The sequence below is a fragment of the Cyclospora cayetanensis genome, unplaced genomic scaffold, assembly GCF_002999335.1.
Source record: "Cyclospora cayetanensis isolate NF1_C8 unplaced genomic scaffold, CcayRef3 CcayRef3_contig_26, whole genome shotgun sequence".
Classification (NCBI taxonomy): domain Eukaryota; phylum Apicomplexa; class Conoidasida; order Eucoccidiorida; family Eimeriidae; genus Cyclospora; species Cyclospora cayetanensis.
The window spans coordinates 141,956-165,249 of NW_020312214.1; the positions used below are offsets into that span (position 1 = coordinate 141,956).

The 23,294-nt window shown below is 50.9% G+C and overlaps 5 protein-coding genes across 5 annotated transcripts; 2 read left to right on the forward strand and 3 right to left on the reverse strand.

Moving 5' to 3' along the window:
* The first annotated feature begins 808 nt into the window (after window positions 1-808).
* LOC34619255 lies at window positions 809-6,029 on the forward strand. The gene is made up of 6 exons (XM_026338432.1): window positions 809-2,037; window positions 2,191-2,782; window positions 2,929-4,263; window positions 4,417-5,012; window positions 5,196-5,427; window positions 5,628-6,029. Exons 1-6 carry the CDS (start codon window positions 809-811, stop codon window positions 6,027-6,029), a joined length of 4,386 nt encoding a protein of 1,461 aa, XP_026194217.1.
* Window positions 6,030-6,821: 792 nt separating this feature from the next.
* On the reverse strand, window positions 6,822-8,079 carry LOC34619256 (proline-rich extensin-like protein EPR1). The gene is made up of 3 exons (XM_022732557.1): window positions 7,796-8,079; window positions 7,354-7,608; window positions 6,822-7,134 (listed from the first exon to the last, which is right to left on the reverse strand). Exons 1-3 carry the CDS (start codon window positions 8,077-8,079, stop codon window positions 6,822-6,824), a joined length of 852 nt encoding a protein of 283 aa, XP_022589492.1.
* A 1,608-nt stretch (window positions 8,080-9,687) lies between these two features.
* Window positions 9,688-11,679, reverse strand: LOC34619257 (E3 ubiquitin-protein ligase SIS3). The gene is made up of 8 exons (XM_026338433.1): window positions 11,657-11,679; window positions 11,338-11,506; window positions 11,082-11,234; window positions 10,840-10,924; window positions 10,655-10,736; window positions 10,415-10,479; window positions 10,015-10,153; window positions 9,688-9,850 (listed from the first exon to the last, which is right to left on the reverse strand). Exons 1-8 carry the CDS (start codon window positions 11,677-11,679, stop codon window positions 9,688-9,690), a joined length of 879 nt encoding a protein of 292 aa, XP_026194218.1.
* A 4,604-nt stretch (window positions 11,680-16,283) lies between these two features.
* LOC34619258 (probable cytoplasmic aconitate hydratase) lies at window positions 16,284-21,202 on the reverse strand. Its single transcript, XM_026338434.1, has 10 exons — window positions 21,073-21,202; window positions 20,809-20,893; window positions 20,523-20,627; window positions 19,563-20,207; window positions 18,295-19,161; window positions 17,919-18,090; window positions 17,491-17,691; window positions 17,138-17,340; window positions 16,735-16,871; window positions 16,284-16,471 (listed from the first exon to the last, which is right to left on the reverse strand). The coding sequence occupies exons 1-10, from the start codon at window positions 21,200-21,202 to the stop codon at window positions 16,284-16,286; spliced, it is 2,733 nt and encodes a 910-aa protein (XP_026194219.1).
* Window positions 21,203-21,792: 590 nt separating this feature from the next.
* On the forward strand, window positions 21,793-23,283 carry LOC34619259 (replication termination factor 2). The gene is made up of 4 exons (XM_026338454.1): window positions 21,793-21,975; window positions 22,196-22,342; window positions 22,492-22,623; window positions 22,831-23,283. Exons 1-4 carry the CDS (start codon window positions 21,793-21,795, stop codon window positions 23,281-23,283), a joined length of 915 nt encoding a protein of 304 aa, XP_026194239.1.
* Window positions 23,284-23,294: the final 11 nt, after the last annotated feature.

The window sequence follows — 23,294 nt, forward strand, 5'->3', positions numbered from 1 at the left end:
ATCCTGAGCGCTCCGCATGGAAATGCCCACGAAACCTGTTTGGCAGGCCGTATCAAGGCGATGGTCACTGCCAAAAACACATAATTGTGCAAAAATTGAAGAGTTTCATTCATAATTAGAGAGAACGTACTTCGAGGCAGGGCTGATCGCTGCATCGCGAAACAGCTGACTAGATCGTCTCCACAGCTTCCCTGGCAGCCGAGCCCGGTAGACTGGTAATTAGGGATCTTTTTGCTACTTTCCCTCTTTTTTGTAGCACCATACTGGCTAATCTTCGGATTTCAAAGTGCTTGGGGCAAAGACAACGCTCTGCTGTACAGATGAGTCTGTAGGCGTAGGCGTATGCCCGTGGCAGGGAATACCTGGCACTAAACATGCACACAAGAGGACAGAAGTTCCATCAGAGCCGGCTAATGTGGTAAAATTAATCAATTAAGCCAGTTTTGGAAGACCTAAGTGAGCTAGCGCCGCAGGCTGTCAGCGCGGGAAGCGTGAACCACAGGATGACCATCGTTGTCCTCTCTAGAAAGATGCTCAGCGCAAACGAGGCCGCCTCTGTATTTTAGATACTATTTGAGCGGAAACAAATCCTTATTCCGCCATCTATCCGTGCCTGACTGCCCCATTTGTTTGCGTCTCCCAGCACTTTGACAGCAGCTGCTATACAGAGCCGCCAACCAGTTTTTGAAAGACAACGAAGACTGCAACAATCAGTTATGCAGATAGCATTGCCATGGTACTGTAGCGGTGTCTCTGCTGGACTGGAATGACGCCGCCACTCAGGCCCAGCGACAGCTGCAACGCCACGATGTGGGGACCTCAATTCGACAAAGGCAGTTTTCCTAGGGTGCCTCTTGGAGTGCAAGGCGGAGGGTCTTCCATGCACAAAACTGGCTCAGGCAACAGTAATTCACGCCGGCCTTCCCCGTCTTCCCAGACTTCTGGGCCCTCGAGATTAGCTGTGGCGTACCGTGTAGTCAAACACTGGGTCGAGGATCTGCTAATCTCAGACCTTAACCCAACTGTGAACCACGTGTCCAGGCCTTCTACGGCCTCTGCCGATGCACCTGTTTCTCTTGCTTCAGCTGGATGTACGACTATCCCACGGGAAAGCAGGCGGGAAAGCAAGGCAGGTATTGCTTCAGAGTTCAGTCATTCCAGCAATTCGGTTATTCCCTTGAGCCACACGCACTCTCAAGATGTAGGAGCACCCCCTACAACCATCCCAGTCTCTCTATCTGAAGGCTTATGCCTCTGTAGCAGTGGCCCTCCTTGGCAGGTTGTTCCCGCTTACCTGTCCCCGCGGTGGCCCCCCGCCAGGAGTCATTTTGGAGAAGCGCGGCACGGCCGCAGCAGCGACCGGCTGTCCCCTCAGCAGGCAGTGACATGCTCAATGCTGGAAGTGTATGCGTCGCCGGAGATTAAAGAAGAGCCAGAATACAAGCCTAGAGTTCAAGACGGGAGAGTGTCAAGCATTGGCCACCATGAACTTTCACCCCATGCCGCCAGAGCGGTGGGGGAGGTCGTTCTCGCCAAGTCAAGTGCGCTGACTTCCCCCTACGTTGGAAAAGCTACAGCAGTTGCCGGCTTTCCAGCTAACAGCACTAGCACCCATAGTCAGCAAAATGGCTTTCGGACTGGCGCAACAAGGGGGAGCAATGGTAATGTGCTGCGGGTCGAGGCTGTAAATATACCTGATGCAGGCGGAGGAGCTCCTAATGGAGAAAAAAGCTGCCTACAATATAACCCCTTCAAAGTCAGATGGGGGAACATCAGTACAGAGCGTTCTCCGCAGGGGAGGCTGCGAGCTTCATCGCTTTATAAATCGGCGACAGACTGCGACTTATCCAGCGCTGTGGAGCCACGAAAAGCCCCTTATCAAGCTCAGCAACCAGTAGAACGTCAAGGCCCACAGTTTGACATACCCCTTGCTGGGACTGAGGGCAATGCCCAGACTAGCGGCGGGTGCACAAAGATGCAGGGACTTCAAAACGCAGACAGCCTCCTGTGGCGCATGAAGGATCGCTTATCTTCGACGTTTTGGTGTGTTCAATGCTTCGTAATAAAGACAGGAAAGCTCACAGCAGATGCTTTCCGCATCTCTCAGAGCGGCGTACTGTAACGCCTCCTGCTTCTGCCAGTACTTGAAAGCGAAATTGGTTGTACTCCGATTCTTCTGTTTTGTTGCAGGAGTAAAACGAGTGGTGGTAGCAGAACCCACCTGTTTAAAGAGCCTGCAGAGTATCCAGTTCGTGCCCATCGAGCAGTGGATAACGTTTACAGACAAGAAACCTTCCCCCAGAAGAAGGATCCCCGATTCCATCGGCATATGACCCTGGTTTTCAAGGATCCTGAGGTGGAACGCTCTTACGGGGAGTTTCTGCGGCACGCACGCGTCAAACGCCTCGTAATTGTCGGAGTACTGACTATCCTCTTAAACACGATGTACGACTTGCCAGAGTGGATTATTACTCTCTCTGCCCCAATGCTGAGTTCGGTGGGACAAACCGTAGGGGAAAGTGATTTCTCTTCAGTATCGAATCAGTTGGCATCTCGGGACTTACGTTCCTCCTTAGCTTGGTTGCTCGTATTCCTGGACGTTATTGAGGTGCTTCTCCAGGTACTGCTTGCAGCATCGGGCTACCTTCCACTTTTAAGGAACCACACAGAGATAACCACAGTCACAATAATACTGAGCACCTCTCTCCTCAGCTCAGTTCGCCCCTCATTGGTCCTCCTGCTTCATGAATCTGAGGCAAGCTCTGATGGACTGCATGGACAGGTGAGAAGGTGCCCTTTTTTCCCAACAGCAGCAGGTTACTACACAGGTAGTAAAGATTCCATCTAAGCAACACAAGCTCACTCAGTCCTTCTCTGAGTGAAAATCTTCTGGCCAAATTGTTTGTGAATACTGCTCTCGTTGTACAGGGGCTAATAACTCCAGTACAAACTATCATGACTTCCACTTTTTTGAGGAGTATCGTGGGAAGCGTTTTAATCGACTTGGTTTGTTTAATACGGAGAAGAAAGCTCTACCACTTCCACAAGCTCCTTTCGCTCCTGCTTTTAAGTCTCCTAGTGACCTGCACAGTCGGAGGCGTGCAGCTTGGGTTTCCATATTCGTTTTTCGTCTTCTCATGGACTGTCGGACTGGCAACAGGCGTTGTTATCGCAGCCTGCCATGCAGGCGCCTATATGAGTGAATTAATGCATCGTAAGGCATTCCATAGCGTTTCAGCTATTTCAGCAAAACTGCAAAGAATCGAGGAAGAGAATAAATCACAGCGCGCCACTGGAAAGAACATGCTGGAACAGCTCGTAGGACTGCTTAAGCAAATGGGAATCTCTCTGAGCTCTATTGATCCTAATAGCTTGGAAATGCCAATAAGAGACACTCTCCTGCAGGTCACTGCACTTCAATCCAAGTGTTTGGGGGTTCTCACCAGTGGAAGGGATATGTATGCTGTCAACTGGCTCTCGCCCGAAGTCCCACCCGAGATGCAAGTGTTGTATAAGAAATTCATCGAACCCTACGTGCGCCAAGATTCCATATTAGCGGGTGCACATGATGTGCAAACTGTCTCTGCTGTAAACGCGTTACGCGGAAGATCCCGCACAGACACCAGTTTCCCTACTGGGACCTGCCGGGTAGCAATCACTCCTCGTCAACAGGAAGGTGCCCATCACGAGCCGACTTCTGAAGCAGCTGCTTTTCAGCCACTAGATATTCCTATTCATGAAGGCATCTGCTTGCCTGAAGTGGAATCTGCATACTTGACACCTAACCTGGGATTGGCCGATGCTACTGCGGTTGCGTGTAGTACCTTGTGGTCACTGCCTACACTAGCAATGAAGAATACGGAAAGCAAAGAGACTACGGATACAGCTCCGGAAACTCACGCCGAGCAAGGAACAACAGCGCAAGACAATAGTGAAAATCTACACGACGTCACAAACCTCCAAAACCAAGACTCACGTGAAGATATGCGGCATACCCCAGTAGGACATGCCAAGCGGAGAGACGCCGTGACCCGAAGCACCGTAACCGTATCTGGGTTACGAGCGGATATCCACAGCGCGGTTGAACTCACTGAAGGGGGTTGTACTCCACAGGCGAGCCCACTCTGGGGAGAGTACTTCGCAGAGTCGGACTCAGCAATCGAGGAGGCTCTAAAGTGCCCATCTGTCAGTAGCACCATTGGAACCATAGGGACTGAGTGGACTATCGACATGTTCGCTTTAGACCGGGCGACAAATGAAAATGTAAGAAGCTGCAATCCAGCCGTTTTGTTACTGCCTCACCCTCGGATTGGCTATATTGCAAGTTCTGTAGGCGCTTTGCATTTGCGGCTTTCCCCACACTGTTTTAATGTGTCCTGTGCTTTCTTGCGCTTTGTGTCGATCTACCTAACTCAGTGCCTCGTACTAGTCGGATTGCAGCTCATGTTGCCCCACGTAAGAGACGGTGGCCTAGCCTGCTCCCCATCTGCTCTTTACGCTTTCCTCAAGTTGCTGCAAGACCAATATCTTCCAAATCTCTACCACAATCGCTTGCACGGTGCCATGGTTGCACACCTCTCAGTAATGCTGTCTCGAATAGCTGGGCTTTCCCGTACGTGTCAACTTCGTCTGGGAAGCCCCACCGAAATTCTTTTAGCGGCTGCCCCTTCGACGCAAACCCTAACACGTGGCAATACCGTGTCATGCAAACACGTGCCCTCACGAGAGGAGAGGCTCCTTCTGCCGAGTACAAGTTCCGTCACTCATTTGGAAGCTTCGGTGGCCTCTCGGAAGGCGCTAGACGATGAACTAATCATGTGTATTGCCGCTCTTGGCCATGATGTTGGGCACCCAGGGCTCAACAATGCTTTTCTAGTGTCAACTAATCAGTCCCTTGCTCTCGTCTACAACGACAACGCCGTCCTGGAAAACTACCATTCATATATCACTTTTAAAACAATATCAGCCACAGCAGGTGTTGATGGAGGAATACTAAAGGTTCGCCAAGAAAAGTGTAATTTCCTACAAGATGGCAAAATACAAGATTGCACTGCTAAGACCGAATTCCTTCTTCTTCAACTAGGGAGGCTATAAACGCGCTGGGGCACATCATGCTTTTTACTCAGGGGAAGTGGGCTGCTGAAGGGGTTGCTTTGCGTGCAGGGACTCTCTGCAGGGGCATATCGACAATTTAGGAAGCAAGTGATAGAATTGATCCTCGCGACTGACATGGCGCAACATTTTCCCATTCTCTCTTCCTTCCGTGCACGCATTGCATCCCCAGCCTTTTCAGTCTCCTTCAACGAAGAAGATAGGTGGATGTTGGCAAAGCTGCTAATAAAAACAGGAGATATCGGACACTCCATGCTGGCCTGGGAGCAGCATTACATCTGGGCCAGCCGAGTTAATGAAGAGTTTTGTAAGCAGGTATGCTCGCCACGTACCACACGCACTAACAGCAGGCATTTCCCCCCTTTAAAAAGCAAGCGGAACACGTCAACGAATCAACTTCCCGCACTGGAGCAAAATAGGGAGAAGCAATAGACCCTTGCTCTGACGCTTCTCTAGTTAGGTCGTCCAGCAGAAACTTCATACAAGAGCTCTGCGCGTTCATTACCCATCTGCAGGGTGACGTGGAAGAGCGGCTAGGACTTGCAATATCGCCCCTCTGCGACCGTCGAAAGGCAGCCGAACTACCTGCAGCCCAGTGTGGTTTCCTAGAATATATTGTGCTGCCTCTTGCGACGGAAATAAGGTCCTGCTTGGAACGCCAAGTGGGAACGCCGTTGGCGCATGCCAGAAGTGCATCACTGGAGCCTATCAGCACTGCGCTCTACTTGATGGACGGTGTGATTGCCCACGCGAACTACAATCTGAGGTGCTGGAAAAGCATGACTACGCCGTTGACACCACAAAAACAAGCAACTGCCGGTCCCACAGAACCAGTGTTGGTCGAAAAGGAGCACGAAAGCCTAGGCCGAAACGCAAACAGACGGGCTTCTACAAACTCTGCCGCACCTGACTTGTGAACTTACAACCGCCTTTCGTCGCACGGCTTTAGGGCCAACGACACAGATGCTGTAGGATGTGCGGCGGGCAAGAGGCTTGCGCCATAACGACTTTCTTACGCCTGTGCAGTGTGCCACCAACGGGTGATAGCTTCAACATAATCCATGCTTCTCTGCCATAAGATGCCAAACGCTCGACCCAAAGCAGGCTAGAATCCATTCAACTTGCAGAATAAAACAGCGCATATTTTTCTCCAGAGCACTTACTGCAGCGGAGGAGTGCGCGCTTAAGCAACGACACACACTTCGTGTCAAATAGGAAGTGGCATCCTGCTGAAGTCGCGAACGTAGCTATATGAGCCCCTGTGGATACTGCATGCTCGAAATTATTTGCGCGGATTCGAGCGTGACGAATAGAGGGCATCAGATTAATCACCCCCATTGCCTATCATGTCAACTAAGAAGCTTACCCGCCAACTATAACTAACGAATGCCTACATGGAAAAGGCTATAGCCTGAGCGGTTTTACAAATGAGGTTCTATCAAAACCCAGCTGCCTAGCCGTGCAAAGATTCGGCCGCACTATGACGCGTGGAAGCCCTGGCCTCTCACCTGGGGCCCAGCACAGTTCGATTCCCCGTATTAGAGGGAAGGCCCTTGAATGCACCAACGATGCTATCCGCATACACATGGGGCGCGTGCCAGTAACCACGATTGGGTGACAATGCCAAAAAGCGATATCCTTCTTTTTCTACAGCCTCTCCCTGACTTTGTTAAGGAGGCCCGGGAAATGTTCGGCATGGTAGCGGTAGTCTAGTACCATGTTTTTTCATTTTTATCCCAGAAGACATGGTTGTTGGGATACTCTGGCTGCGGGTAGGGGGGCATGCGGGCAAGCTGGCAAACGGGGTTCTCCTTGCGCACGAACTCTGAACGATAAACGGTATCCCCATCAAATGGGAGGGATGGGGGAAGTACGACCTGCTGTGGGACAGGGGGCTTGGGCAAGGGCTTTGGCCCGAACTCTTCGCGATATGCGCTGTTTGCCTCGAAGGGTAGTGATGTCGGAAGTGCCACAGGAGTAGGGGGTACGACCTCGGGCAGAGGCTTAGGACAATAGTCCGACCTGAGTACCAAACAGCTTGAGGCCCTTCCATTAGTGAACTATAACAGCGGTAGTGATAAGTAGGTGAATACCCTAGGAAAGGCCCTTTTTCCTACGGTGAGCTCATTAGGGGGTGGGGAGGTGGATACAGTGGCAGGAACTTTCGTTGTCAGCAGGCTTGCTCTAAACCAGTGCTACCTTAACTACAAGCTTTCATGCTGTTGGGGGGAAAAGAAATACCTGTACGAGGAGTTTGCCTCAAAGGGGAGGGATGGCTGAAGCTTTACTTCCATTGGCTTTGTAGGCGGCGGAAGGGGTTTGGGTCCATAGTCGCTTCGATATGCGGTGGTCTCCTCAAACGGTAATGATGGTGGTAGCTTTACCTCCGTGGGCTTGACAGGGGGTGGGAGTGGCTTGGGGACGTACTCCGATCTATAGCTGCTTTCTCCCTCAAAAGGCAAGGAAGGTGGCACCTTCACCGGCACTGGCTGGGGACTGCAAACAAGAAATAGGGAGAAGCAGTATTGAGGTTAGGTGATATACTTTAATTAGTGGAAATGAAGTAGCACGACTCACGCAGTTGCATGCTATGCTGAAGTAGGGCGTAGCGCTTCAAGCGTCCTGAAGGCATCTTCACAGCCGGTCAGCAAAATGCCATCTCATGCTACACAGAATAACTTACGGTGTTGGTAAAGGCTTCGGTCCGTACTCTTGCCGATAAATGGAGTTGCCTTCAAAGGCAACAGGCGCCTTCTGCGGGATGCATTTGTGCTGACCACACGTACAGAGCTCATCCACACAGTACCCGGGCTGCCGTGAAGGGCTTTTGGACCTATGAGCCTCGTCCAATTCTGAAAGCTGCAGAAGACGAGCAGGTATTTCTCCTGGGGCGGCAACTCGGGCTCCCTTCAGCTTGGTATAAGGGACGGTGGTGCTCGATGGTTCACCCAACTGTTCCGGTTGCATTTTCGACCGGAGTGTATTTGGTGATCCTTTTATCCCTCGTGAACATCAAAAATTAAAGATGCTTGTGGCGATAAAATGTCAAAAGGTCCACCTCGGACAGCTCCTATCCTAGAGAGAGCGCGTGTCAGCGGTCCGATGATGGCTGGAAAGACGCGCCTGCAGTGATTTTCAGGCAGCTGCAACAGCAACTCACGCGAAAGGAATCTGATATACAAACAGGTATATTTTACATAAAATATGCGGTGGGTTTGGTGCTGATGTCTTGACCAGGAATCAAAGCTCAGATTGGTTGCTAGCTGCCGACTGCATTTCACACCTACGGTGATCTCAGCCCGCCGCCGACAGTGCCTCAACCACCATTTAGAATGGCGTCCACTGGCAGACATGAAACTTTTAAGCCGATCTCTACGATATGGCAATATGATTCATCGTGCTGCTATTTTACCGGCCGAAGGCGATGCTTTTCCTCTGCCTGTGGCCGTAGGCTCCACTGCTAGCTGTCTTCCTCATTGCGTAGCCCTTTGCCTGAAACCGCCCGTAGCCCTATAAGCCTGTGTACGCGTTTTTAAATCACAAAGCTAGTTTTGCATTCTGCACGTACCTAAGGCTCCTGCAATGCGCTGTGTTGCAAACTCGAAGTCTGTTACATACGCGGAACTGTAACATCTCAAAAGGACAAATAGAGCACTCAGGGGAGTCCAATTCATACAAATCTCTGACTAGATGATATGAATGACTATGTAAACGCTGCACAAAATGGTTCTCGATGAAAATCGAAAAATGTGTCACCGCCTTGGGGTCACCTTTCAATGACTCCAGGCTCTCGCGCACATCTGAATGCATTCAATCATTTGAAACTCTTTATACAGCTGCGCAATAATATTAGTGAGAAGTGCGGAATGTATAGAAGGCCAACTTTACCCTTAGCATTCCTTACTAACGATGCTGTTTGTATGGACGTCGTAGATAAACATTCAATATGTAGCCTAATCTTAAACGACCTACCAAGCCTAAGCCGCGAATTCAGCAAGAACACAGATTTTCTCTGCACCTTCCGTGAGAATGAGTTTGTCCTTCTTAGGAAAAGGGCAGGAAATCGTGCAACGATCCCTCAAAATCTTTGCCTAAAAATGAATGTACACCAGTGTGTAGATGAAACGCCAAGCTCCACGCCAATCCCCCAAGCCATATGCAGGTAAAGGCCATGGGATTCTTTTACCTACATGGGACGCTTGGAGACACCCTTAGAATCGCCTGTGTTCATCGGTTAATACCCACGTGTAATACTTGGCCGCCACTCAAGAATGGCCAAAGCCATAATGACCTCACAGGAATCTGCCTCTTTAAGCATATATCAATTAGTGCTACCCTTCCTTTCTGTTGCCTTGGTGTGTTTCGGAAACTGGAGTCCGCTGGTGGTGACTGTAGTTGATGCGCTATGCTCTCCGAAAGGTGCTTCAGACCTGCTGCTCTCCATGCATGTTGCCTGCATGACACAATGGCAATGAAGTGAAAGTAAGAGCTGCAGAAAAATATACTAAACGCCCATCATGTGTGAGGGCACTTCAACGTTTTTATATCTATCAAGCTTTAATGCCAGGAGCCAAGCTAGCACTCACTTGTAGGGTGTGATCGCCCAGGTGTTGTGGTGCATGTTTCTGCATCGCTAGCAGGTTCCTCCTCTGGCATACGAGGGCAGGCTGCGCTGGCGCATATGGGTGATTTGCAATTGGGGCAAACAGCGTTGCGCAACAGCCAAATATCGATGCAGCTGTTCACAAGCACATCAAACACCAAAAAGAATGGCTGAGGCTCCCAGCATTGTATGCTTCAGTAATTGCTAGCTTAATACCTTACAACTCTTAACTAAACAGCCAAACGTCATAGTTCCCCAGAAGATAACGCAATATTTCTTTATGCCCTAGCCTGTCCGACCTTTTGTGGAATATGTGGCCACAAGGCTGTAGAACACGGACGCAGTCATTTCTGACAAACTCCTCCAGGCAAATCGAACACGGCGTCAAGTCGATAGGACCACAGGTTAGCTTGTGTGAGGGCAGCTTCCTAATTTGTTCTAAATCAGCAAGCAACAGTAGCAGCAGCACGCAAGAGCCACTGTATCGTCGGATATGGCGCACAAAAACTGACGTAGGATGCACACGCAAGAGCGCACCCTCCTTTACACCCTTTTCATTACAACGAATCAAAATGCATTCCAACAATACTGGTGGAGCAGTGAGATGTCTGCATAGATGCTACGCATGTTACAGATCCACCCATATGTCGACGCGCCAAAGATTGCGGCAAGTGGATTATCTTACGAATTCAGACACACCTGTCGTCAGTCCGCGACGGAAAATATAAATTCCATATTGGGAGAAAAGTCGGAGGCGTCCCCACCTGCCCATTGCAATTGCCACACCCACGACGAATTTGGATGCATTGAACTCTGACAACACGGCACATATGTCCTTGAGCGGCCCAAAACGATCCCATGACAACGTCAGACGGTAACAACTCATCAGTTCAAGTTTTTTTGTAAAAAAGGGCCACACACATGCAGTGTGCCGCATACCGCCGAATCATGTCTTCATTTTGAAGGATGCGAAGGTCTGCCTCTATTCTGCGTGCGCGATACTCGAAAACTGCCGCTATACCTAAAACCAAAAGCAGCCGAATAGCACAAACGAGAAGGCTTCTTAAGTGCTAGCTACTGCATACGAAGAAGCCCGAGCCAAGGTCACTTGCTGCCCTTCTTACCGATGAAGATTATGTATATCAGGATCCAAATATAACACAGCCCCAACCAAAAGGCGAAGAACCAAGGGTGGCTCTCCCGGGGAAGCTGCGAAGTACACAGACAATGAACAGCGGGGGAAATTATGGCTAACCAAGAGTGTGGCCAGTCTCTTACACGAAGACAGCAGCAGCTTTCTGTCTGACATGTGTAAAAATATTCTACACCCTCATGTGTTGAGTGTGCATTACAGACAGAAGCTCACACAGTATGGCGTTTTATCTCGAACTTCAAGGAACCAGAATGTGCCTAAGATCGTCCAACCGAAGAAACAAGGAAACAGAACGCCCAGAATGAGCACATTCACCCAAAAAGGAGGTCCCCTCTGACGATATAGGATAAAATCCTCATCTCCATCCTGCAAAGCAAATACACCAGCACCCGCAACATAAAATCATGTGTACGCCGTAAATGACAATTAATATAGATTCTCCTGCTTCATTGTACTTTCTCAAGCTTACATCAGACAGGTACTGTCCAAGGTAGTGAGACAGCCTGAAGGCGATCAACGCGACATAGGAACCCAAAAGCCAATAGTGAATCGGCTTTGCGCAGCTTGCGAATGAGTCCCACTCGACAAAGACGTCAGAAGAAGAATAAAAGAAGGCAAAAAGGAGGATGGCATCATTGCTGAGTAACAACCGCAAAAATATATCACAGCAAGGGGTGCCCTACGGGCATGAGGCCTCTATATTCGTGGGTGCGGACAGTTTAGACTGCAGTGCTAAGAGTAACCAGAAATACAGAAAAAGAAAACGGTGTTCATCCCTTCCTGCTCACAGGGTGAATCCAGAAAGCACCATTTTCTTGTCGTTCGCTTTACTGCTCTGTTCTGTTGACTGGAACGAAGATATGGAAGGGGTACCAAACTATGAAGAGACGTCACAGCCGCACGATTCCATCATATGATGATTCAGCACCCCAACAAGGCATTCAGCATCTCTGTGGGAATCACGAACTCCGGAGGATGATGAATTTACATGTAGCTTTGGGGCCGTCTAGGAACCACAATCCACGAGGAAGAGAAATGCGGCTTCTCGTGTCCCAACAGGAGCACTACTACGTCGCTTGCCCGTGCACCTGACAGCACCTGCAAAATAGATGGGAAGAGATCCAGTTTTTGTTCCTAGTTCAGCGTGAGAGCTAATAAAACCTTGACCAAGGGTGGTTCGGATTCGAGGATGACGAGAAAAAAGCTGGGAAGGCTGGCTTCGTCTTGAATGAAATGCTATTCCGTGTGTTCGCAGAATCAGGTATAATCATGGACAGAGGTCCAACTAAAACTGAGGTGGGAAAGCCTTGACTGCCTGGAACGGGGCAGGCAATGAAACCCCTGCATCTAGGGTGTCACATGAAGTGCCGGAGTCAGAAGAGAGCTTCTCCAATGCTTAACATCCCATGACGCATCGAAAGGTAAAGTGTACGGCACCGTGCGGTTGAGGAAGATTATGGTACAAAAGCTGGAAACAACGACACCAGAAGGTGGGCCCTTCTAGCGAAGCGCCCAATGCAAGGGATCTTTGGGCAAGTTGGAAGGGAAGAACAGGGAATTTTACAGCACTCAGAAAAGGAATCCGATAATTATGGTGATTTTATGCCAGTTCAGGGGTCGCTGGCAGCCTGCTTCGAATCTAGTATCGAGCCACACAATCGGCTGCCAGAATCGATTGTGACTGGCACCAATGGCTCCACTCTTCTTTCCTTCTCAGTACAGAATGATAATGTCATTGCTACTCAAATATGCTCAACGATTATGGATCAATTGATGTACCCCGCTGGTTAAGGGCGAAGTCCTAGCTATTTTTTTCACTTCACAATACGAAGGAATACCGTTGGGATGTCCAGCCCTGTTCTCGGGTTGTCCGGAGCTTACGGCAGTGCACCAAAAGGCCGATATAAGTTTTATAGTCGCTTGGCTTTCACTAGCAATTTCAATCGAAAACTGCAAGAAGAAACCACATAGCATTGCCTAGCCTTCCTACGATGAAATCTTCTGGGGGCATGCACCTAGAAAGCATTCAGAGATCATAGACTCTGGCTTTCCTTATGGGATAGTGGACTGCATAAGGCTATACGAGCATCTTCCGAGCCAGGGGATACTACTCTACCCGTAGCACAGCAATGCATGAAACGAGAGAACGTGCATCCTTCAAAGTGATGGGACGACGCTGCCCCATTCAAGTTAGTGTGTCACGCCGCTGATATTTTATAACTAGATTCGAGCCCTGCCGACTTCAAGTTTTAGTAGTTACCTGCTCGACATATTTTCTTTCCATATGTGGATGTAGCCTCCGCCCCTGTTGCAACTACCCAAAGTGTGGTTGTGGTATTTGCATTTCTTTCTAGAAGGCAACTGCAGGTTTCCGCTCTACACAAGCACATCTGGAAGTGCGCATGGCTATAGCAATTGTCTTTTCTCTTCAGAAGGCAACTGCAGGTTTCCGCTACACGCAAGCACATTTGAAAGTGCACACACGGCGCGCTTGAGTGCACGAAGAGGGAAGATTAAAGTGTACCAGTGCAAGCGAGTGAATCCTGGAGGACAGTATGAACAATGAAGGTCACCAGCTTTGCACTCAGAATGTGAAATTTGGCGGTAGGAAGCCTCATGCGGGGATGCCTGAAAGCAGGTTTCATGGGGGTTGATGCAGTGTTCATATCGAAGTTTCTCGGATAAGGGGTCATTTTCGAAACAAAGGACGGTTCCATGAAACTACTGCTTATTTAAAGGCCCAAAACGTGTACCCATTGCTTGTCCAATCCCTGAGAGTTACCATGATAACTGCATCCATATGCAGACGTGGTTATTACCCTGGCAGCCAACCAGGGCTGCGCCATCAGTCCTCTTTAGTCTGCTAAGAAAGCAGCAACAGCATGCTATATGAAAGAATGCCTATAACCACCTGACACACTTTTCTGACAAAGTGACCTTATTACTAACTCCATCCACACGTGCAGCATCCCGTGACGGTAGCATCTTATGAACGTCGCAAACCGGCAATGTCGGTTCTGGATAGCACTTCTTCAACCCTGGTGGCATTTACAAGACGCGTAAACAGCGAGCATGTGCGCCCTGTTGTCCAAAGCCTTTTCAGAAGAGCTGTAGCTGTTCCTGATACCGGATCCCCCAATATACGAATTCCCACGTTTTAAGATATCTTATTTATTTATAAGGATGGAGATATTCAAGAGAGGAGAGAAGGAAAGTGCCAGTCACATTGAGGCAGCGCTATTTCCGGAAAGGAGTTCCTCGCGAACTTTTATGTGTACGTGCAAAGGCCTCCCTTCCGTGATGAGTTTTGTCATATCTGCTGATTTTCCATCGTGCGAGGTCAAGTATAGCTGTCCTTCTCCCAGTCCTCTGGCTGACGATTTTCTCGCACGTAAGACACTGTTAAGGGCTAGTGCGTTGGCACAGGCAAGAAGAAAGAAGTCAATTGACTAGTGAGCCCAATAAAGTAACTCGAGTTAATACAGTCCCATTCTTAACGGGGATCTCGTTGTGCAAGTCCGATTTGTTGCACTATGACGACCCCTTCAGTTTTGTGAAATCATGCCTTTTTTGTGACGGCGGTTATGAGGCTAGGGATCTCAAGTAGTTTGTGAGGCACGTTAACAGGGCCGAACAATAGATGAACGAGACATAGAAGCCCATTGGGCGTCTCCTTAAGCCATGCTTTCTAGCCCAGCAAGGCATCAAAGCACCGAGATCAATTAGGGGGCAAGTGCATGCATCAAGATCGTTGATTGTCTTACTTCCTGTGTAACGCTTATCCGAGGGTCTCCGTAGCAGACTCGCATTGCGCATAACCTGCTAAAACGACTGAATATGATGTTTTCATTCGGTTCTAATAAGGAAGCATCTCCATTTTATAGTGCGAAGTGCCGTGGGCCTAAGTAACGGACACAGCCTGAAAGCAGCTAGTGGCATTTCTAGGGTGGTGGGGACAGGTCTACGGACCGGTAACTGACTGCACAACCACACACTATTGGTCACAGCAGAGCTGTACGTCCCCAATGAATACAATATGTGGGCACTTTCACTACTCGCCTAATTTCATATGCCCAAATCAGACGCAAACTTTCCTGAAAACAGCACTGAACTCTGAAAATAGTAGAACGACACCAACACAGCTTGGCATGCATTTCTCTGTTGACTCTGCTGTCCATGCCAAACGATATTGAATCTTCTCCGTCCTGCAGGAGCGCATTTAATCTTGACATCGGTACTTCACGAGCCCCACGAGCATCCTGGGCTGCGTCGGGTTGCTGCTGTGACGAAGGTGAATACTGGACGACAGTGCGCTGGTGGGCTTCATTCCACAACAGCCGACCCACGGAGAAACAGGAATAAAGTAGCCAAAGGGGGGCTCTGTGACCCTGTGAGTGGTTCCCATGCACACACAACGTACACGCACTCGCATGCGGTACAACGTTTTGCATGGGTTTTCAGCCTTTTGTGCCACTGACTACCGGAATGCCACCCCTTTCAAAGGGGAACTGGTTACTAAAGGCACGTATGCGCTGACAGCTAAGGTCACGCCGGTTCCTGTTGCACTTGTTTCCCCGCGGAGACAAATAGCTGCTGTATCGGCGCAGCTCATTCAGATAAGTCAAAAATAGGAGCTGTTGGAGAAAAGATGCACTACAAATGTCTAGTTTTGGTGTGCTTCAGACCGACTCGCCGGTTGAAGAGTCCGCAAGCAGACTTTGCAAAACCATGTTGGCCGTTGGTGTTCCCTGCTTGACCGTAATTCTCTGAGGCGCATAGACAGACTACCCGGATTCCCAGCCCTTCTAAAGAAACAGGTTACTGATGGCACGTAGCCACTGACAGCTGAGGTCATGCGTTCTCCCACTAATGTGCTGGATTTCTCAAGGCAGCGCATACACGAGACATTCCCCAGGAGAACTTTGGGGCAGTTTTCTTTAGCTCATGTGAATTCTCAGGGACGTTTTCGAACGTTCGGCTGTTGGTCTTCAAAGGAGGTGAGACAAGCACGATCCAAGGAAATCATGAGCTACAGACTAAGCTAGCGTTTCGCGCCACAACCGCCGAGGCGAAAACGACCACGCCACGTGCTTGCTCGTGGTGAGAATGCGCGAGTGCGTATCTGCTAGATGAATGAGCGAGGCCACCTGCTTATGACCGTGTGCCGATGCAGACTTCACACGTGCGCTGGGTAGCGCATCGGCCAGCGCCCCTAAACAAATAAAGGGGGTCACGGAATCAAGCTTCTTTAACCCTTTCTAGTACAAGGGCTGCTGCGTCCGTGGCAGTAGTGCCTCCACAACGTGCGTAAAAAACGCGCATAAACCCACTCAGTGGAAGTGCGCCTACAAGAACGACACAACCGTCGCACACATGCTATGGGCTGTGCACGTTCTCTCGAGCCACGAACAGTGTTTAGTTCTTCAACAGCAAGTTCCGCAAAACGTAATGCAGAGCTCCCCCGTTCCGGAAGTATTCAACCTCGACGTCCGTATCGATGCGGCATTTTGTGTCGAACGACTTTCCGCAATCCGTGGTCACTTGGATGGTGGAGCCTGGAACCAGCTTTCCCGCGTTAAGCTCAATGCTAAAGCGCTCTTTTCCTGCAAAGATTGCAAAAAAGTGCTACCGGCGACTATCAAAACTGAGGGAAGCTCCTCTCCTGGGAGGAATGTACGATACGACTGCCTACCGCCTGCAGAGGCAGAAAACTCAATTGTGTTGCTGATTGATTTAGACCCCTGAGCAGGAATTCTTCCCGGTGAGAAGAGATACTAGCCGCTCCCAAATAAAGCGCAACTGCGCCGCCGCCGCTGTTATATGCTTGAATGACATGCCAAGGCAAGAGACGAGGCAGACCACGTACCTGTGAGTCCAAGGGCATCTGCAGATTCGCCCTCAAGGAACTGGAGCGGCAGAATACCCATGCCAACAAGGTTGCTTCTGTGGATTCTTTCGAAAGACTGCGCAATGACAGCCTTCACGCCCTGTAAGTAGGGACCTCTGAAGAGCCACATGGGTCACAAGGTGCAGCGTCACGCCATCATCATCAAAACCCTCTGCTGCCCCTTCCACCGACCTGCAGACTCTGGAATCTCGCGAGCACGCGCCACACGCTGGCCTTTTGCGTCCGCAGTTCGTCTGTATGCGAATACAATGCGTGTTAACAGGATGAGGACGCGCGTGCTGCACAGGACGCTGCCCCGCGCAGGACGAAGCCAGTAGGCGAGCGATCCCGTTCCAGCAGGCATGCATCCGGGGTGTCTTACTTGGCTGCCCAGTCGCGGGAGCTTCCGCTGCCATATTCTTTGCCAGCAAGCACGATCATAGAAGCGCCTTCTGCACGATACCTTTCGGCGGTATCGGATACAGGGAGAATTTCCCCCGAAGGCAGGTGGATAGCTTTCGGGCCCGCAGTGGGACACATCTTGTTGACAAGCCGAATGTTTGCAAACGTGCCACGCACCATTACCTGCAAAAGAGACGGCCATACGCACGGGGCTCGAGGTCGCGCTACCCACCCCCAGTGGCGGTAAATGTGGCAGCTTCCGTCCACTGGGTGAAGCTCTGAACCCGAGGAAAGGAAATTCTAAACTCCCTATCGGCGGGGGAAAATGCGCACTTCGTCATTCCCACGGCGCGCCCCGTACGTATTGAAATCCTTTTGCGCGACGCCTCGTTCCATCAGAAACTTCGCTGCCGGCGAGGTCTTTGCGATATTGCCGGCGGGAGAAATGTGGTCCGTGGTGATAGAGTCGCCGAGGCTCAAGAGACAGTATGCCGATTTGATGTCGGGTATCTCGGGAAGCGTCTTTTCCATCGTCTGCAACATTTACACAGGCAGCTGAAAGTAAGCAGACAGCTGCTTGATCGTTGCAAAAATAAAACCCGACTAAACGGCCTTTTCTGCTGAAAATGTCTTCTCCACTGCACACGGACCGAGCAACTGCAAAGTAGGGGAGGATAGGCACGACGCCGAAGGGCGCTGCGCTGGCTCAAAAGAAGTAAAGTGAAAGCGACAATAGCACCGCCCCCCAAAAGTAGGCATACCTGGAAGAAGGGTGGGTTGTGGATGTACGTCGAATCTTGCTGCCACTGATACAGTACGGAGGAATTGGACGTGCCGAGCGCCTGCCACGCAGGCGTTCCTTCCGTAATGGTGCTGTAAACCTGCTTGAACATCTCGGGCCCCAGGCACTGCTCAATGACTGGCTGGATTTCGCTGAAAATAATGAGTGGAAAATTCAGAGCAAACGCAGCAACCAACGCGCTGACGGCTGGAAGGACAACAGCTGTGGCAAGGCAGCAAGGCCCTCTCTACCGAAGCAGCAACTACGGCGGCAACAGGAGCTCGCAGGCTTCCTGTCGGCGTATCGGCTGCAAAATGGTGCGTTTTTGCATCTAGGAAGGACGCTTCGCATCTCACTCTCGCGTGGGCCAGATGTCCTTCAGGAAAACGGGCTTGCCGTCGCTGCCCGTGGCAATAGGTTCTTTGGAGAAGTCTATGTCCATGCGCCCCGCCAGCGCGTATGCGACAACGAGAGGAGGAGAGGCGAGGTAAGCGGCGCGGGTTAAAGGGTGGATTCTGCCTTCGAAGTTTCTGTTGCCGGACAAGACAGACGCCACAACGAGGTCGCCCTTGTTGATGGCCTCCGTCACTTCGGGGTCAAACTCTCCCGTATTGCCGATGCACGTCATGCAGCCGTATCCCGCCAGATAGAACCCGAGCTTTTTGAGAGCCTCGTCTAGCCCGGCAGCCTTGAGATACTGCGAAACAGCCTTCGATCCAGGGGAGAGCGAGGTAACAATGTACGGCGCTACCCGCAAGCCCTTGGCTACCGCGTTTCTCGCCAACAGACCCGCGGCAAAGATGACTCCCGGGTTGCTTGTGTTGGTGCAAGAAGTGATGGCCGCGATGCACACGGATCCATGCTTCAGCTCGTACTCCTTTCCCTGATACACGAATTTGACAGTCCGATCCCGCTGCTCCGATGTTAAGCCGAAACCCTTGAAGCCAACTGAATTCGTGAGGCAGGCATGGAAATCCGTCTTGACGTCGCGTTCTGCAACAAGGTCCTGAGGCCGCTTGGGGCCGGCCACGCTAGGCGCCACTGTAGACAGATCAAGCTCTATGACGTCGGTAAACTGGATGCGCGACTCCTCTCCTCCATCGCAAAACAGCCGATTTGCCCGCATGTAGCTCTCAATGAGTTGCAACCTCTCCGTAGGTCGCCCCGTCATGCGCAAGTAGGCCAAGGACTGATGATCGACGGGAAAGAAGCCACACGTAGCGCTGCGCACACCAGCAAAAGGCCCTAAGGAACACATGTGACCAGCCCTATCCTCTCTTGAGGCGCACGTCAGATGATGTACACACCATCGTGGAAGAAGCATGCAAAAGCCGTAAACACACACAAACACATGGACATACACACATATTTATATAAACACACACATATTTATATAAACGCACATAAACACACACATATTTATATAAACACACATAAACACACACACATAAACACACAAATAACCACACACAGACACACACATATTTAAATAAACACACACACGCACATAAACACGCACACCCACACATACAAACACATAAACACGCACAAATAAACACAGAGCCATACCTTTTGGAGATGCACATGTATTTTGAGGGGCTGAGCTCGTGACCCTGCGCCTTACCCATATTCTGGCGCCATATTCGATACAGTTGCGCGATCTGCGAGACTGAGGTTGCGGAGTCCGGGTCCAAAGAACTCTACGAATTTACCCACGACGCCCCTCTTTCTGAGCATCTGCGTAAGCGTCAAGACGAGGTCTGTGGCAGTTGCCATCTGATTAAGATCTCCTGTCAGATGGACGCCAATGACTTCAGGTAGTACCATGGAGATGTGCTGGCCAAGCATCACAGCTTCGGCCTCAATGCCCCCAACGCCCCAGCCGAGGACGCCAAGGCCGTTGATCATCGTGGTGTGAGAATCCGTGCCAACTACCGAATCGGGATACAGCAAATTCTTCTTGTCCATCGTAACAGAGGCCAAAAACTCCAAATTCACCTGATGCACAATGCCAGAGCCTGGCGGCACTATGCGCATGTTGTCGAAAGCCCTGCTGCCCCACTTCAAGAATGCAAACCGCTCCTTGTTCCTCTCCATCTCCCTCTCCAAATTCTTCTGCAACGCGGCTTCAGACCGGCTATAGTCAACCTGCACAGAGTGATCTACCACCAAATCCACATCCACCAAAGGATTGATGCGCCGAGGATCGCCCCCCAAACGCGCCATCGCGTCCCGCATCGCTGCCAGATCCACCACGGCTGGCACTCCGCTATAACAACACACACACACACAGATATACATACAGATATATACACAAATATACATACATGGACACAGATATACACACAGGAACGCAGAAAACAGAGATACACACATGAACACATAAAACAGAAATGCATACATAAAACACATATACATGCATAAACACATACATACACAAATATACACACACGTACAACAACCCCCTCCCCTCCCCCTCTCCCCGATCTTGATCAGAGGAGGCTGGCAAAGCCCGGAATCCGCGATGCACAGAGGGGAGAAGATACAAAAAAAGAACGACAAAGCCCAACGCCAGGCGCCCTACGTAAAGTCTTGCAGCAGCACGCGGGCCGGCATGAATGGAATTTCCTTCTGCTGCCTGCTCGTCTTGGACCATTCTAAGATAGTTTCAACATCTCTTTCGGTTACCCTGCACGAAACGCATGCAGAGGCAAGTCCCGCCACTCGACCGGCTGCCGGCATCGCTGTAGGAAGATCGGGGTGAGGTGTGCCCTTACGCAGTGGGCTGGGGGGGGGTGGCCACCAGCTGTGCATCAAAAGCCTTCGCTAGTCACCGCATGAAAAGGGGAAGGGGAGGACAAAGCGCGCACCGGAAGTTGTCACAGTTGCGCACGGCCGATTCCAGCAGCACGCGGATAGAGAAGGGAAGCGTGTCAAAGCGCTTATCTTTGAGCTCTGCACAGGAAAGGAAAGAAACAAGCGGTACAGATTCGCTTGCCGTTTGCCCGAGAGGGGAAATCATGGAGTCGCCGGGGTAGGAAGGCGCCTCGACGCGCGAGCACGCAGAGGGGAAGGGAGCAGGCGGGGGAAACGGCACGGTAAACATGCATGGGCCAAGTGCCTCGGTAGCGTACCTGTCAGGTCGTAGTAAGCCTTATTGGTGCCTTGCAGTGTCTTGACAGTATACTCAAACGGCTGAGCTATGCCACTAAATGCACGGATGCCCGCGGGCATGCCGACAGGCGCGATGCAGTAAGGCTTCATCGCAGACGCAATCCAAGAGCTGGCTCCCACATGGGACCGCAGGGAGGAGAGCAGCGCACGCATCTTGTGTTATAACAGCGGCTCGGCGGTTTGTACGTCCGTGTGTTTGCCCGATGAAAGAACAGCAGGGGGCGGCTGCGTTGAATGCGCCGTGGGGGGCGCGTTAAGAGCGTGTACACACGCGTGGAGCGTTATTTAGAAACTGGAGTAAGAAACAGGCTAATTGAAGAGCTGCACTCTTCTTTCAAGCAGGTCCTGGGGTCGCATGAATGCAGGCCAGCAGTGCCATTGACTTTGACCATTCGCCCCCGCAAAATTTATAAGTTAAACCGAAAGCAAAGAGGTTTTTTCATGAGACGTGGCCCAAAGTTTGAATAATTCTCACGTAAGACTAGAAGATAAGGTGCGGTGCACGCAGCTGCTCTGGGGCTTGTTCTGATGGGCCGCTGCTACTGACACGCAGCATGGGCTAGGCCTTTCCCATGTTTGCAGTAATAACGTTTTGCGCTTTCTAGCCTTGGATGTTCAATTCGAATGCAAGCGGTAACGCCTCTCCCTCTCCTTACACTGCAACGTTTACGTAGGTGGGAATGGGGGGCGATGGCGGCTCATTCTCAGGCCGCGCCGAAATGGTGCGGACCAAAGGCTTTAAGTTCCTGAGGAACCTTGGTGGTATGGGCTACACCCCGAACACACAAATTAGAGCGGGAGATGAGCGGTTTGGCAGGAACGAGAATCGTGACTTGCGGACCTCGACATGCGCCCTGTCCGAGGTAAGGGACCACTGCTGCTACCCACGCGCACAAGCCAATCCGGGCAGTGCGACGCTATGCATGCAGAAAATTATACCTTCCAGCTGGCAACCCCCGTATTGGCCCAGTAGCGTCTGCGGTTTCGAATGGGCGCGCAAGTTCCCCAGAGTGCAAGCAGCGCATTCAATCGCTGGTAGCTCGCCGTTGTATGAAGCAGCGGGTGTGTGTAGTCTTGTCTTAGGAAAAGCTTCGGCCACCTTTAGTTGTATGTCGGGTAGGCCGTCTTTACAACAAGGAAAAGGTGATCACCGCAATGCTGGAGAAGGCGCTTCCGCCCCATATGAAGCATATCAAGAGTCTCAAGGATATGAAGGAATGCAGAATCGAGGTCTGCTTTCCACCCAACGCGAACCGATGTCTTAAAGGCAGGCCTGAGCATGAACTCGATACAGAACTTCATAATGGTAGATTTCATATGTAGTGCGTTGAAGGCAGTGATCTGTTCCTATGCCGTACTGTGGCATTTCTGCCCTGCAGGTGAACGCAGCCACAGGGTTTCCTATTTGCCCTATCACGAAGGCTGATCTGAGTAGCGGCGTCCGCGCGTCAATCATCTGGCCCTGTGGCTTCATAGTCTCGAACAGAGCCCTGGAGGCAATGACACAAAAGGTATGTAAGCTGTCAACTAAGCCGTATGCTCCGTTCGCAAATTGCTGAATGCTCTGTGCAGCTATTTACGCCGAAAAGCGGTGACCTCCATGTATGATATCACTACATCCCGTGGGCGCGCCCACATATCCGTTTTGCTCATGTAAAGAGCCGCTGCAACTATTCTTTCGCACATGGGGCATCCACCTTCCGACTTGCGCTGTTCAGGATGCGGAAATTAGTCATCCGGAACACAAAATCAGCGATTCAGGAAAACCCAGGATTAAAGGCACTTTTGTTTGCCCCATGTGCGCGAAGGAGCACAGTGCCGCCGAGGATCTCGTTCCACTCTCCCCAGATGAAGAAGAAATTGCCAGCTTGCTCGAGAAGGCCACTGCATTGCAGCAAGCGAAGAAAACAAGCAAGAAGCAGAAAGTACCTAAACCAGCGGACCATGACGGAACATCGAATTCCGCAAAGGCCACCTGCCCAGCTACGGCATCTCCTGTCACGGACGCCGAGAAGGCGCCAGGATCTTCATGCAAAAACTCCGTAATACCGACAGACAAGGTTGGTAGTATTGTGGTGCCCCCGAAGCGACTGAGAGACTGGGTTTTAGAATCAGAGCCCCCTGCCTTGACGCCGAGCAGTGCGTCCAAACACCGAAAAGTTGCAGCTTAGCCCGCATCGGG

Excerpts from the sequence above, each read along its gene's own strand:
- LOC34619255 (XM_026338432.1), top strand. The coding sequence starts at position 809 with ATGTGGGGACCTCAATTCGACAAAGGCAGTTTTCCTAGGGTGCCTCTT. Across the intron at positions 2,783-2,928 it reads CTGATGGACTGCATGGACAG|GGGCTAATAACTCCAGTACA; the intron begins GTGAGAAGGTGC and ends CTCGTTGTACAG. Across the intron at positions 5,428-5,627 it reads ATGAAGAGTTTTGTAAGCAG|GGTGACGTGGAAGAGCGGCT; the intron begins GTATGCTCGCCA and ends ACCCATCTGCAG.
- LOC34619256 (XM_022732557.1), bottom strand. The coding sequence starts at position 8,079 with ATGCAACCGGAACAGTTGGGTGAACCATCGAGCACCACCGTCCCTTAT. Across the intron at positions 7,609-7,795 it reads CCGAAGCCTTTACCAACACC|TCCCCAGCCAGTGCCGGTGA; the intron begins GTAAGTTATTCT and ends TCTTGTTTGCAG. Across the intron at positions 7,135-7,353 it reads GAGGCAAACTCCTCGTACAG|GTCGGACTATTGTCCTAAGC; the intron begins GTATTTCTTTTC and ends TTTGGTACTCAG.
- LOC34619257 (XM_026338433.1), bottom strand. The coding sequence starts at position 11,679 with ATGGTGCTTTCTGGATTCACCCT. Across the intron at positions 10,737-10,839 it reads GATATACATAATCTTCATCG|GTATAGCGGCAGTTTTCGAG; the intron begins GTAAGAAGGGCA and ends TTTTGGTTTTAG. Across the intron at positions 9,851-10,014 it reads GGCCACATATTCCACAAAAG|CTGCATCGATATTTGGCTGT; the intron begins GTCGGACAGGCT and ends GCTTGTGAACAG.
- LOC34619258 (XM_026338434.1), bottom strand. The coding sequence starts at position 21,202 with ATGAAGCCTTACTGCATCGCGCCTGTCGGCATGCCCGCGGGCATCCGT. Across the intron at positions 20,628-20,808 it reads CGCAACTGTGACAACTTCCG|GGTAACCGAAAGAGATGTTG; the intron begins GTGCGCGCTTTG and ends CGTTTCGTGCAG. Across the intron at positions 16,872-17,137 it reads TCCCGCGACTGGGCAGCCAA|AGGTCCCTACTTACAGGGCG; the intron begins GTAAGACACCCC and ends GTGGCTCTTCAG.
- LOC34619259 (XM_026338454.1), top strand. The coding sequence starts at position 21,793 with ATGGGGGGCGATGGCGGCTCATTCTCAGGCCGCGCCGAAATGGTGCGG. Across the intron at positions 22,343-22,491 it reads TGAAGGAATGCAGAATCGAG|GTGAACGCAGCCACAGGGTT; the intron begins GTCTGCTTTCCA and ends TCTGCCCTGCAG. Across the intron at positions 22,624-22,830 it reads TGGAGGCAATGACACAAAAG|GATGCGGAAATTAGTCATCC; the intron begins GTATGTAAGCTG and ends TGCGCTGTTCAG.